General features: G+C 39.8%; 1 protein-coding gene across 1 annotated transcript in view; it reads left to right on the top strand.

The window, feature by feature from the left end:
- m1ap (meiosis 1 associated protein) overlaps window positions 1-10,051 on the top strand; it is a 140,148-nt gene extending 130,097 nt beyond the window's left edge. Inside the window, exon 10 of the mRNA XM_028803049.2 lies at window positions 9,771-10,051. Coding sequence (XP_028658882.2) covers window positions 9,771-9,917 — 147 coding nt within the window. The 3' untranslated portion in view covers window positions 9,918-10,051. The remainder of the gene's footprint in view (window positions 1-9,770) is intronic.
- The last annotated feature ends 4,295 nt before the right edge of the window (window positions 10,052-14,346 follow it).

Genomic DNA, 14,346 nt, shown 5'->3' with positions numbered 1-14,346 from the left:
CACATTTTATTTGAAACCTTTTTGAAGAGTGGTCTGTGGCGACGTGCTCATTTTAAATAAGCGTGCCCTGCAAAGTGTTTGCTGTAATCTGGCTGCAGGTAAGTGCACGACTGCGCTTCTTTCCAGGAACTGATCTGGCAATGGAGGTGTATGCCAAATTGAGTAGAGACGTGTGAGTGCTTGAGTCAGGCAGGTGCCTCATTAGTTCCTTACATTGGAAACATTGGGAGGGTCATTTTAAAAGGAGCTGGCACAGTAGTGAGAGGAGAAAGGAAAAAATAAAAAACCCCAAACGAAACAACACCACCACCCCAGTGCCCCCCACCACATCAAACACCAAAATAAAATCGACAACCCACTCACCACCACTAACACGCACCTCGACTGACCACCCATAGTATGTGAAGAGCGCAGCATCAGGTTGCGAAATGAGACGGGCCAGACAAGCTAGTCAGGAAAACGCAGTGTGATCATGGGACCCGTGAAGGAGAAATTGTGTAGAGTGGGTGCGAGCATGATAGAGTCCTGCTCATGGATCCCAAGGTATGACTGCAGGAGCGTGAAGGAGACGGGGATGGATTTGTGCCGGATTTGTCTGACTATACACTGAGGACCTGAAAGCTGTGTTTGTTCCGTTTTTCTTTTCTTGTTATAAGGATGGATTTTTCAACACATGGATTTCACTTTCTTATTTATTGAACTTTTGAGCATTGCACCAGTGAACACTGTTTTGATGTTTTTTCCTTTTTTATAATAAAAGCACTATTGGCACTTTTATACCTACCCCTTGCAATGTGCGTTCTCATTTGACCAGCTCGTCCCAGTTACGTTACTGATGGTGGTTGTGGTATCGAGAGGCTCCTGCAAGCAGCATGGAGTGGGGAAGCGACCCGCACTGTCACAAGCTGAAAAAAATAATGTGCTTTACATCTTTATAATCAATTTAAATGATCATATAAATATGTATGGAAATTTACTTTAAGACATGTATATTTAAAAGATTGATCTTGGATTTAAATAAGTATACAATAGATGCTGCTTCATGCATGTCATGGATAAAGCTTTATTTGTACTAAATCCAAAAAAACTGGTTTAGCATTCTTCTTCTTCTTCTTTCGGCTGTTCCCGTTAGGGGTTGCCACAGCAGATCATCTTCTTCCATATCTTTCTGTCCTCTGCATCTTGTTCTGTTACACCCATCACCTGCATGTCCTCTCTCACAACATCCATAAAACTTTGCTTAGACCTTCCTCTTTTCCTCTTCCCTGGCAGCTCTATCCTTAGCATCCTTCTCCCAATATACTCAGCATCTCTCCTCTGCACATGTCCAAACTAACGCAATCTCGCCTATCTGACTTTGTCTCCCAGCTGGCCCTCTAATGCAGTGGTTCTGAACCCGTGGGCCACGGACCAAAGGTGGGCCATGACAGGGAATATGGTGGGCCATGCTAAAGTCTTAAATCAGTACCAAAATTAGACAAAAAGTCAGAGGAAACAAGAAAATAATCCACATTTTTTTTTAGTACTTTAGTTCTGAATTAACCGGTCGTGCACAATATGAATTAGTGGAGCTGTCTAGCGATCGCACATTACAAACCAAATTTGACGATCCTGCTACGGATATCTCTTCCTTTTGGTGCATAGTTTCGCTTGAATATCCGTTGTTGTCAGCACTAGCAATGAAAGTTCTTATACCTTTTTCAACAACTTATTTGTGCAAGGTTTCATTTTCTGCATTGACTGCCATGAAAACAAAATATTGGTCAAGAATGAACGAGGAGGATGATCTTCGAGTGTGTTTATCAAAAATTTCAGCCAGAATTGACATGCTATGTAAGTCATCTTTGACAACTTTAATAACGTAAATGAAAATAAAATAAACCAGATAATGATTATCGTTGTCTGTCTATTTATTATTGTATTTGTGTAGCAAGCAATGAGCAACTAAACATGTAAAGAAAAAAATTACATAATACTGTATATTAGTAATATTTATCCCCAATTACTAAACGCATGAGCAATAAATTATATGCCAGCGAAGGCTAACATGTGGGCCGCAAAAATGTTTGAATTGTTAATGTGGGCCTTGCATAAACAGGGCCTGAGAACCACTGCTCTAATGTACTAATTTCTAATCCTATCCATCCTCATCACACCCAATGCAAATCTTAGAATCTTTAACTCTGCCACCTCCAACTCTGTCTCCTGCTTTCTGGTCAGTGCCACGGTCTCCAACCCATATAACATAACTGGTCTCACTACTGTCCTGTAGACCTTCCCTTTGACTCTTGCTGATACCCGTCTGTCACAATTTATTCCTGACACTCTTCTCCACCCAGCCTGCACTCTCTTTTTCACCTCTCTTCCACAATCCCCATTACTCTGTACTGTTGATCCCAAGTATTTAAACTCCTCCACCTTCGCCAATTCTACTCTCTGCATCCTCACCATTCCACTGACCTCCTTCTCATTTACACACATGTATTCTGTCTTGTTCCTACTGACCTTCATTCCTCTCCTCTCTAGAATATATCTCCACCTCTCCAGGGTCTCCTCAACCTGCTCCCTACTATCGCTACAGATCAGAATGTCATCAGCAAACATCATAGTCCACAGCGATTCCTGTCTGATCTCGTCTGTCAACCTATCCATCACCATTGCAAATAAAAAAAAGGCTCAGAGCCAATCTCTGGTGTAATCCCACCTCCAACTTGAATGCATCCATCACTCCTACCGCAGACCTCACCACTGTCACACTTCCCTCATACATATCCTGTATAACTCTTAAGTACTTCTCTGCCACTCCCGACTTCCTCATACAATACCACAGCTCCTCTCGAGGCACCCTGTCATATGCTTTCTCCAGGTCCACAAGGGTGCAATGCAGTTCCTTCTGGCCTTCTCTAAACTTCTCCATCAACATCCTCAGAGCAAACATTGCATCTGTGGTGTTCATTCTTGGCATGAAACCATACTGCTCACTTCTCACGTTGTCATTATGGGGTGTTGTGTGTAGAATTCTGAGGAAAAAAATGAATTTAATCCATTTTGGAATAAGGCTGTAACATAGCACTATAGTTCCAGACCCTTTCCTCATCAGGTGTTCTTTCGTGTAAATAGTACTGTTGTGGAACACCATTTGTGTTTTACATAGCGAACAAATAACTATTTTGTCATTTTTTCTCTAGTGAGATATTCCCACACAGAAGAGACTCTGGAGGGATCGTCCAATAGAAAATGAGGTGTAGCTCCCGTCATGATTAGCCTACTTAAGAACCGTACAGAGCATTGTAGCATGCTTGTGTGCAATTCTGGGGTCAGTGCAGGGACAATTAGTTGATTAAGGAAATATAATAAGATTAATTTATGCATAAATTAGTTGATTACATTGAATTATCACTGCTGCACTTCTTCATATTACCTGCCATGTGCTTTTTTCTTCACAGTAGAGTTTGCATTTGTCTCGATCCTGTGACTAAATATTTAAAAATGTGCAGTACTCTTTTGATTTAAAAATTTAGATTTCATTTCATTCTTCTGTCTTTTGAATTGTAGTTTATATTTCCTTGGAGTACATACTTATGAACTATTTATTGTCTTTTACCTGCTCTACTCTTCAAAGTTCATGGCATATTCTTTCTTTGTTTCACATTTAATTTGCTCTTTACATTCAGTTGCATTTTGCATTACCCACCTCACTGTAGTTATTCTTATTTTACTGACTTATGTCCTTTCAGCCTCTTACTCCATTAGTGGATTCATATCATCCATATGGTTATTTCTGCAGAATGTGACGGTGTAGGTCAGCACCACACTCCCATTTCTGTTTTGGATCCTCTTGAACCAGACACCATTGATAACGTAACTGGGTAAGCCAGGCAGATGAGAATTTCCCCACAATGTATGGAGCAGGTGCAATAGTGTAGAAGTGCTTTTATTAAAATGGTTCAACATCAAAGAGTGTCCCAGAGTGCAGTGCTTCATAAACTCAATTGATTAAAACAGTGCCCATGGGGAGGTTAAATCAATTCGACAAATAATCCATTAAAAGTGAGGTTAAAATTACAGGGCAGGAAGCGGTCCTGAACATGATCCCTGATGCACTTCTTTAATATTGCCATCTCCTTAGCTTAAACTTAACGGGTCCTTGCAACCTAGGAAGGCGCTTTATTGGCAGTTCAGCCAACCTTCCGCACTGCTCCTAGGCTCAGGCCCCTGTAGCCATCTCTGGCTTCCGACAGGGCACCATCCCTCAACCACCGACTCCCACTGCCAGGCTCGAGTCCCTGCGGTCCATGGCTCTCCCACAGGATGCCTCACTGAGTCTCTCCTTCCCCTGCGGCTGCGCTTCCTCTCTCTCGCGAGTCACTCCAACCGAGCATTGTTTACGTCACTCCAGCTTACAGGTCACTCAGCTGGAGTGACTATCAGCCCCTGAGCACTGGCCTCATAAGCCCTCAAGGGACTTCCACCCGGGCAGCCTGCCTTCTTTCGCTCATCCACATGTACCACCTCCCTCAGTCTCCTGCCTTCTTTCTCTGCTTCCATTAACCTTCTTTTCATTCTCTACCAATCTGTTTCCCTATTCCATCCTCTTGTTTTTCTCGATCTGTTTTCCCTGTCACGTGCCGGCTCTTTCTTATATGCCACTGTGGGAACAGAGTCTTAATCGTGCAATGCAGGAAGCCGATGAAGCAATTCAGACAGACTACAGATGTGCAGGTGTGTCTAGCCCCAATTACTCCACCTATCTTCCGCAACTGCAGGAGCACGCATACAAACGGAGAATGAGCCGGCTAAATTAATTATGTATTTATTAAAAGTGGCCACCTTTTCTGAGCCGTGGTCCTGCTATACCACAGTGACCGCTTTATTAGGTACACCTAACTAACCATAAACCAGATACTTAATATTCCCACAGAAGAAGAATAATTAATTTGGACATTAATTCAGAAAATATGCTGAAATTGAGTCAGACAGATGATGTCACCTGTCGGCTCCAGAGAGTCCTATATTTTTTTGAAAATATGGTGGCGGTGGCTCTTTTGATGTAGGTATAGTGATAACACACACTTAACAAAGAGCAAACTAGACTGAATGTCTGAGGATTAAATAAGAGGTTTGTTCAACATCCTCTATAATGAGTTCTAATCTTTTTATGGAACGCTTAATTTTGTTCAAAACCGTACGTCACATAGTATACATCTATAAATATAGTTTTTTTGTCTTCATTAGGAGAATACAACAATGATACTGTCGTGTCAATTAAACCAATTTAACGTGTATATGTCAAACAACATATTTCCACATCCGCCACAGTAAGAACAGTAGTAGTAGTTCAGTTGTGCGAAGCTCGTTAATTATCCCGATTAGGTGGCTCGATGGTATTGCAACTGTCTCTCAGTGAAAACACCAGGGGTTTGCGTCATTGATCCTCCACTTGTGAAAGGTTTGTTTTCAATTCCTCCATTTAACAATATTTTCAGCTTGGACGGATAGCGAGCGAATCAAGCTGTCGAGGGAAGGTTGGGCCGCCGTAGTCGGGCAGGGGGCACACGTCCCTAATTATATTGTGTATGTAAAGAGTTTCACTGTAAAACGTAATAAGCTTCATATTTGTGTGTCTGGAAACCCTGGTGTCGTACTGAATTTGTATTGTAGAAAAACAAACTACTGTGCAGCATGCCTAAATGTGTCTTTCCGTTTCTGATCGCTATACGGCACTACCAATTTGAGACAATTCGCTATAAACAGTTTCAGCCAATCAGCGCCTTCTAAACATGCAGAATGACAGTGTGAACCTTTATTGTAGCGGCGCAGCATCTTCGTTTCAGTCAGTCATTGTCCTGTTAGACTATTTACTGTTAAGTGCTGCTTGAGGTACTGTTTATAGTACAACAGGTATCCTGCGTAGTTCTTAAATTGGTATTGAAATGCACACACAAGTCTCCTAAATTATTTATTGAAATGCCTACATTTACAGTGTCCGTTTTAGGAAATCGTAGTTTTTACTTGTTCCCGTTATTAGCAATTATAATTTCTCAGTGTCACATATTATTCGTTACTACTCGCGAGTCCCGCATCATTGAGATTCTGTTTTATATTCTGTATAAGCAAACTTACAAAAGGAGCGTTAATTGAACTGACTATAGCAGACTTGTCATCTTCTTAAAATGACTTTATTGATTTGATATTGACAATTAATCATAAGGTCAAATACCAAGGAGGATATGAGTTTGCATGGACTGTGCGGTTTCTTTTTCTTCGTGACAATGCATTCTGTCCTAAATGACAGTGCACACGCTTTTTGATATTTCCTAAAGGCCAGTGTGTCTCAGTTTGCTCATTAATATATTTTGACAGTGTATTTTAGTGAGAATGATTATAAACATATTACCCATGTTCATTTCCCATGTAGATATGTAACATTTGGTGAGAATAAATAAAAAGTAACAACACATATAATAGTTATGTTGCATTGTTTATGATTAACAAAATTCATAGTTTATCTGAAATGTTCTACTTATACAGTCGATTTATTCCACTTCTGAAGGTGTACATTGTCGGTATTCTCCATTGCATTTGCCCCCGAGTGTAACGTGTGCCAGTGCAACTGAAGGGTGGCAGACGAGCTCACGTAATGTGTGACAAGGCACATTCTCACCCTGCTGCCGAGGCTCTTGTCATGAATATTCCCATCTTGTGCTTTTTCTCGTTCTTGCCAGTTTACTGTTATTATTGGACACGTATGTAGAGGAAATGTGTGTCTTATTTTATGTCTATGAAAGGAAGGACGGTAAAGCCTTGAATGAAACTGAGTGTTGATGCTTTGGGTAACAAAACAGGTAAGGAGCAGGGAACGTTAAATGCGACAGTGACTGCGGGGGATTGTGTAACTGGAAGATGGTTTAAGAATACAGAAACGACAAAAGCTTACTCTATCTGCAATTCTATTTACATCAAAGATTTACTCTGCTGCTTTGGAGTTTGGAAGATTACTTATTTACCAACCCACCCCCAACACGCAGCCTTTAACAAGATGCATTCAGAAGGAAAGGATGTTGCGGACAAAGTCAGGTGCTTTTTTGAAAGTTTGGCTCCAGATGTGTTTATCCAGCTGCTCCTTCTTGTCAGTACTTGAGTGATCTTTATGTTCACCTCTGGATGAATTCGCAAAGTTTCTTTACAACTTTTTTGTCTCATTAACGCAGAAATCCCGAAGCTTTCCTAAAATTGCAGAAGACACTGTAGATGGTGCTGATGTGATTAGTTATGCAGCACACGCTTTTACTCACATTGCTTTTTGGAAATCAATAATACAAATCAGCTACAGATTTGGGAATCACTGAATAGTAAACATGTTTAATGAGAGTGTCTTGCGCATATACTGGTGTAATGACCACGTCGGCTTTAGTGAAGCGTTTCTTAGCCTCTCTGATATGATCGACATGGGGTAAAGTAGATTCTGGATTGTTATAATACGTGCTACCTTACACAAAATATGCTCATTAATTTGTTACAGATTCTAGGTAGACACGATTCCACACCAAGGAAAAAGGTGCCCCATGTCTCCAAAATATATTTGTTAACTTTCAGACAAGTACTACTTAACTGTTTTATACAAAATCCTTATTTCAACATATGCGAGTCCCAATTAGGATTTGAACTCGGGTTAGCGCACCTAATCGCTATAGCAGGAACAATTGCTTTTACGCTTTGAGCCGAAGCACTTTAACAGACTAGAGAGTGACCAAATCGACTACTGACTGCGCAGATATCAAGGACGTCATTACGCTAGCGCGCCTCAAAATCACGTGACGGGCGAATTTGAAGCAAGCCTCAAAGCAGCGCTTCGATCTCCAGTGCTTCGAAAGCTCAACACAGTGTCGAAACCTGAGTATTGAGCAGCCCATCACTACTGACAGGTCATGAATATCTCTGCTAGCCTTTACTCCATCAGGTCCGATGTGCTGGAAGTCATTAACTAACCAACAGCTACATTCAATTTTCGTATGGTATGGGTGTACTTACATAAAACATAACATGTTTTTGCCAACATAAAAAAGAAGTTTGCAACAGTGTCCAGTGTTTCTGATGTAATCTGAGCAAATTACTGAACTCCTATTGAAATAATGGCACCCTGCAAGAATGAAGCTGCTTTTGTTAACCATAAACAGTGACATTTTATTAATGCCCATAATGAAGAGGAACAGGGCAACAATCTGTTTCCTTTAAAGCGCATCAGTTTTAACAGTGCCATGCACCACTTTTGACCTACCATGTAATTGTTATTGTGTCACTTCACAGGGGACAATAAGTTTAATTGCTTAACAGTGCCTGATGCATCACGGGGGTCACCAGTGCCCCAAATCATTTTCTTTGGTGTACATGCTTTAATTCAAGCAACACTGTATTAAAGAGACCTCTAGTTTGGAATTACCCACTTATGATGTCATGTCAACATTCAAAAAGTTTAGGATTTTGAAGCATTTGAGACTTTGGAAGTTTAGATTAGCAGTACTCAACTTATACTTTATTTTTTGCCAATGGGGAAATTTAGATTTTCAGAAAAACTTAAAAATTATTACAACAAACAGCAGCAACAACCCCTCTCGCACACAAGATTTACAAAAAATAAAAAAAACTTATGACTTTGCTAAAAATAAGAGAGCAGAACCATTCTTCATGTTGTCTGTGGAAATTAAATATAATTACAAATTAATGGCTGCCAGAAAGATTTAGCTTTTATTTTAAATATGTTGCATGATGTTGGTTTGTATATGGCATCCTATAGCTGAAGACACATGTTCCATCATTTATAAAATTTACCTGAATTAACACTTAAAAAAAAAAAAAAAACTTTTTTAAGATAAAGAATATTTAAGTAGTTTAGAAGTTAGAAAACAAGTGGCATGTTAGCACAGTCATTAGTGCTGCTGCTTCACAGATCCCTTCTCCTGGCTTAGAATGATGAACTAATTATTGTCTGCTTGGATTTTGGATACCCGCCCCAACTCCACCCCTTCTGAGTACTCCAGTTTACCGTCTGTATCACTGACACAAAGATGTGCAGGTTAGGAGAATTGGCATTTACAAAGTATTCCCTGTATGCGAGTGGGCCCTTTAACATCAGACTGTTTCCTGCATTGCACCCAGTGCTGGAGACAGTGGCTGTTGACCCCTGTGGCTCTGAACTGGTTTATGTGAGTTTGAGAATATATATAAGTTATATTATGTGAGTTTAAAAGGCGGAGTGGTGGCTCTGAGGTTAAGGATCTGCACTGGCAATTGGAAGGTTGCCGGTTTGAATCCCGTAAATGCCAATAGGGACTCTGCTCTGTTGGGCCCTTAAGCAAGGCCCTTAACCTGCAAGAACTATATAAATGCAAAGAATTATTATTAAAAAGTATGAATCCATACATTTTCTTAACCTGCTTATTCAGGGCAGGGTGTGGAGAAGCTGGAAGCTATCCCAGCAAGCAACAGGCTCAAGACAGGTTGAACACACACAAACCAATTTAGCATGGCCAGTCCATCTAATCTGCATGTCATAGGACTGTGGGAGAAAACTGGCACACCCAGAGGAGAAGACACAAGGAGAATATGCATGCTCCATGCATTAAGCAGCCAAGACGTGAACACCAGTCTCCTTTCTGTGAGGCAGTAGCACTACCAATTTGCCATCTTGCCATCCCAAAAGCATGAAAAAAGAAATGATTGATTCCAAGTTTTATTTGTATGTGGTAACTTTTTTTTTTTTCTCTTGGCAGCCCAACCGTCAGAATCAGAACAGAGTCAAAGCCACTGTAGCTCCACTTCAGTCAGCTGGCAAGAGCTTCAGGCCAGTGGTGAATGTGAACAGTTCTTATAACCTCATTGCTTCTTCAGATGATGATGACCTTTTTAATGGACTGTAGTCCAGCTGAGAGATTTGACAATGTGCAAGATCAAATTGTATCCATCACTCGTAGCCAGAGGTATTATCAGATATGCAGTTTCGGTATAAGATACGCACACATATACTATTTACAAACTTAGTACAGACAGTGTTATTTTTCATCGGAGATGGCACTTTAAACATCTATTTGTTTATTAGGCTTTAGACTAATCTCCAATTCTTTAAATTTTGAAATAGAATAGTTAATTCAGCAGAGATTCAAGAGTAATTCAGATTGAAAATGAATTCTGTTTCACATTTCTTTGTTTCATTTCCTTAGCACAAAGTTCAAAGTTGTCATTTGTTTAAGTATGGATTATATTGTTTTAAATTTTGAAATAGTTTATAAAGAAACACCTTACATGTTTGTTTTAATTCTTTGACTTTTAGAAAATGCTTCCTTTGCAGAAATCTTTAAAAAAATGAATTGACATTTGTACTTTTGATTGGCCAATGTTGTCTGCAGTTTGAAAGTGTTTTACCAGATAGCCGATACAATAAACAGTTGCAAGAATTTATTGTGCATTTCAAATAAAATTGTGGATATCTTTTGAGAGAGCAAGAACAATGCAGATTTGTTTCTACAGCGTCTCTTTGAGGCAACCCAGCCACTCCACATATTTCGTAAATTTCACCAATACACCGGATTCATATTAATAAAGTAGTGATTAGCAAAAACGGGTGTGCCAGAGGTGCAGTAGTTTATGAAATAAATGGGTGTATTGGGTGGTAACCACAAGTACAGAGTTGAAGTGAGGAGTGGTTTGGCAGTGGTTAAAGTAACACACTTTGACAGACATAAAATCACATTTTTGCAACAACGGAGGAACTGTGTATTCAGCAAGAGATAGCACACCAAACTGACAACTGGACATACTGAAGACAGAAAATGCAGAAGAAAAAACAAAAAGCTGTCTGCATCTGGTGAAATGTAATTAAGGGTCAGTTTCAGTTACTTAAGGAACAGAAGAAAATCCAGTCAAGTGCTTGGTCAGTACCTAGAAAAGTCATCTTACACCAAAGAACACACTTTGGCCCAATGAGGAAGTCTTTAATATTTGTTTTTCGGTATGTTGCAGGTAAGAAACCATCCTTGAAGAAAGACAACAAGCATAGGAAACTGCAGTAAACAAAAATCCACAAAGAATTCAGCAACAATGTGTGGCGGAAGTTTTTAAGGAGCAAATGTCAGAAAAACACTCTGTCCTCTCCTTCAGGTAAGATTTGATCAACTGATTGAACAATTGATTACATCTTGCCTGAAGAAGGGGCGTGAGCTGCCTTGAAAGCTTGCATATTGTAATCTTTTTAGTCAGCCTGTAAAACATGTCATTTTGCTTGACTTCTAAATGTTACTAAACGATAGTGTAATAACAACACTGTTGGAGAACTTCATCCTTATTTAACCAAATCTTATTATGTTAGTTTATGTTTAGCCAAATGTAGATGAGACAGCTGCAGCTAGAACAATTTGTGAAACCTTTATAAAAAAAAACAGTAAACCAATAAATGAACTAGCATGTGGAAACTAAAAATAAACAATTATAATTTGAACTGGCATCGGTATGACCATACTACCACCACTATGTTAATATCAATAGGGATGCAACTTACTGGACTAAAGTTACTGAAATGGCCATAATTCTTACAAATCCTGTTGCATGGGAACTCTTGGTCTGTCTGACCACAGTGGCATTCACTTAATACCCAAACACAAGTAGAAACAAAAAGAACAACCAATTATACTGTGGATGTTTTGGTGCCATTCTTTTTTCATGGCTGTGTTCTTGGGCAAAATTGTGAGTGAGCCCACTCTCTTGGCTGAAAAACAACCCCACGCATGAATAGTCTCAGGATACTTTACTGTTGGCATGACACAGGACTGATGGTAACACTCGTCTTTTCTTCTTCAGACAATCTTTTTTCCAGATGTCCCAAACAATCAGAAAGGGCATTCATTAGAGAAAATGACTTTACCCCAGTCCTCAACAGTCCAATTCCTGTATCTTTTGCAGAATATCAGTCTGTCCTTGATGTCTTTCTTGGAGAGAAGTGGCTTCTTAGCTGCCCTTCTTGACACCAGGCCATCCTCCAAAAGACTTTGCCTCACTGTGCGTGCAGATGCACTCACACCTGCCTGCTGCCATTCCTGAGCAAGCTCTGCACTGGTGGTGCCCCAATCTCGAGCCATGAATAAAACCAAAACATCCTCCAAGAGCAACTTCTCCTATCCATCCAAGAACAGTTTGGTGATGAACAATGCCTTTTCTAGCATGATAGAGCACTGTTCCAAAAAGCAAAAGTGATAACTAAATGACTCGGGTACAAAACATCAAAATATGGGGTCCATGGCCAGGAAACTCCTCAGACCTTAATCCCATTGAGAACTTGTGGTCAATCTTCAAGAGGCGGGTGGACAAACAAAAACCCACAATTTCGGACTAACTCTAAGCATTGATTATACAAGAATGGGCTGCCATCAGTCAAGATTTGGCCCAGAAGTTGATTGACAGAATGCCAGGGCAAATTGCAGAGGTCTTGAAAAAGAAGGACCAACACTGAAAATATTGACTCTTTGCATAAACTTAATTGTCAATAAAATCCTTTGAAACTTGTGAAATACTTGTAATTATACTAAAGTATACCATAGAAACATCTGACATTTGTGAAAACTAATATTTGTGTCATTCTCAAAACCTTTGGCCACAACTGTAGATTGTGTGAGCAGCCTTATTCCTGCCTCGCCCCCTCCCTAATGAGCCAATGGGGAGCCGAAGCACTGCTGCCCTCTAATTGGCTGCAGCCTCGCATGCTCTGCCTGCCCCCTGTATTCTTGGTAGCCTCTCCCACAGAGGAGAAGTGTTACTTGCAGACAGGCAGGCAGCCAGCCAGCCAGCCAGCAGTTCCCTACGCATATTTTATTTTTGATAAACTGGTTTCAAAACCTTTGGTTACTGAATATCGATGTGTTGATTATTGTATTTCAGTGATATTGTAAGATTTAATTTATATTATTTGATTGCACTTTTAGGTTCCCAACACTGAATTTTATTAAATACTTTGCAGATTCAAAAAAGTGTAACATGGAAATTCTAATGTTTTTAAAGTAGCCATTACAATAAAATATTAACATTAAATGAAGCTGAACAGTAATAACAAAGCAATGGCCTTATTTAACTTTTTGTTTTGTTGCAACTACAAACTTATTAAAGTCGTGGAATAATTCAATAAGAGAGTGCGTACAAAAGCTATAAATGATGCTATCCTTCTGGAGAGTCTCATCTTGTGTATGTAACATTTAGCGAGTATAATAATTAAGTTAATAATATAGTGTATATCTGAGTTAAGGGAGGAATTATTAGAACATAGAAGTATGTAGGAACTTTCAAGGAGTATATCTCTACCAATTCTTTTTTTCCCCCCAAGTCTAGAAAAAGGTCTAAGCAAAAAGAAGTGATAAATACACAACGAAAAAAATAAATGTTCAATAGACTCTGTAGCCCCTTTACAGAACACACAAGCATCACGTACCGCAAAGAACTTACAGAGTGTTTTATTAACAGAGTAATATCTATACAATATTTTAAACAATAATTCTCCAATAAAAGTCCATATAGAGTGACTATTTTTTCTTTGTTCAGCTGACCATTGATAAATTACTGGAGAGTTGGTTTTATCTATACTAATAAAAGGCAAAACCCTCACTGACTCACTCATCACTAATTCTCCAACTTCCCATGTAGGAAGAAGGCTGAAATTTGCAGGCTCATTCCTTACAGCTTACTTACAAAAGTTAAGCAGGTTTCATTTTGAAATTCTACGGGTAACAGTCATAACGATCGACAACGTCCGCCATGTTAAACTTTCTTATTTATGGCCCCATCTTCACGAAATTTGGTAGGCTGCTTCCCTGCGCTAACCGAAACCGATGTGCGTACTTATTTCAGTCGTATGACGCCACTGTTGGCCGCCATATTGAACTTTCCAAAAGTCTTTGTTACTTATGGGCCCATCTTCAAGAAATTTGGTACACAGGTTCCCAATGCTAACTGAATCCTACTTACGTACATATATACGTCCATATCCTGCGGCTCGGTCGCCCTGTTAGGCGGTGTTGGGTCCTCAATCCCCATGCCTCCCCTGTAGTTGGCTGCCTGCCTATATAAGGCTGTCCGTCGCTCCAGTCTCTTCATTCCCTTCCTTCCTTCGCCACGGTATTCACGTCTTCCTGCTGATAACTGCAGCCTTTTTATTTAATCCACTTTCTCAATAGACAGATTTTCATTATCTTTAAATGAAGTTAACATATTGGACAAGTGTTGTAATAATAATTTTATAAGACGGTATTCACGTCTCCCTGCTGATAACTGCAGCCTTTTTATTTAATCCACGGCTTCTCTGCTATTTTA

Source organism: Erpetoichthys calabaricus, chromosome 5, assembly GCF_900747795.2.
Source record: "Erpetoichthys calabaricus chromosome 5, fErpCal1.3, whole genome shotgun sequence".
In the NCBI taxonomy this organism is placed as follows: domain Eukaryota; kingdom Metazoa; phylum Chordata; class Cladistia; order Polypteriformes; family Polypteridae; genus Erpetoichthys; species Erpetoichthys calabaricus.
Note: the sequence above shows the minus strand (reverse complement) of the source record. Positions and strands in the feature narration are given on the sequence as shown.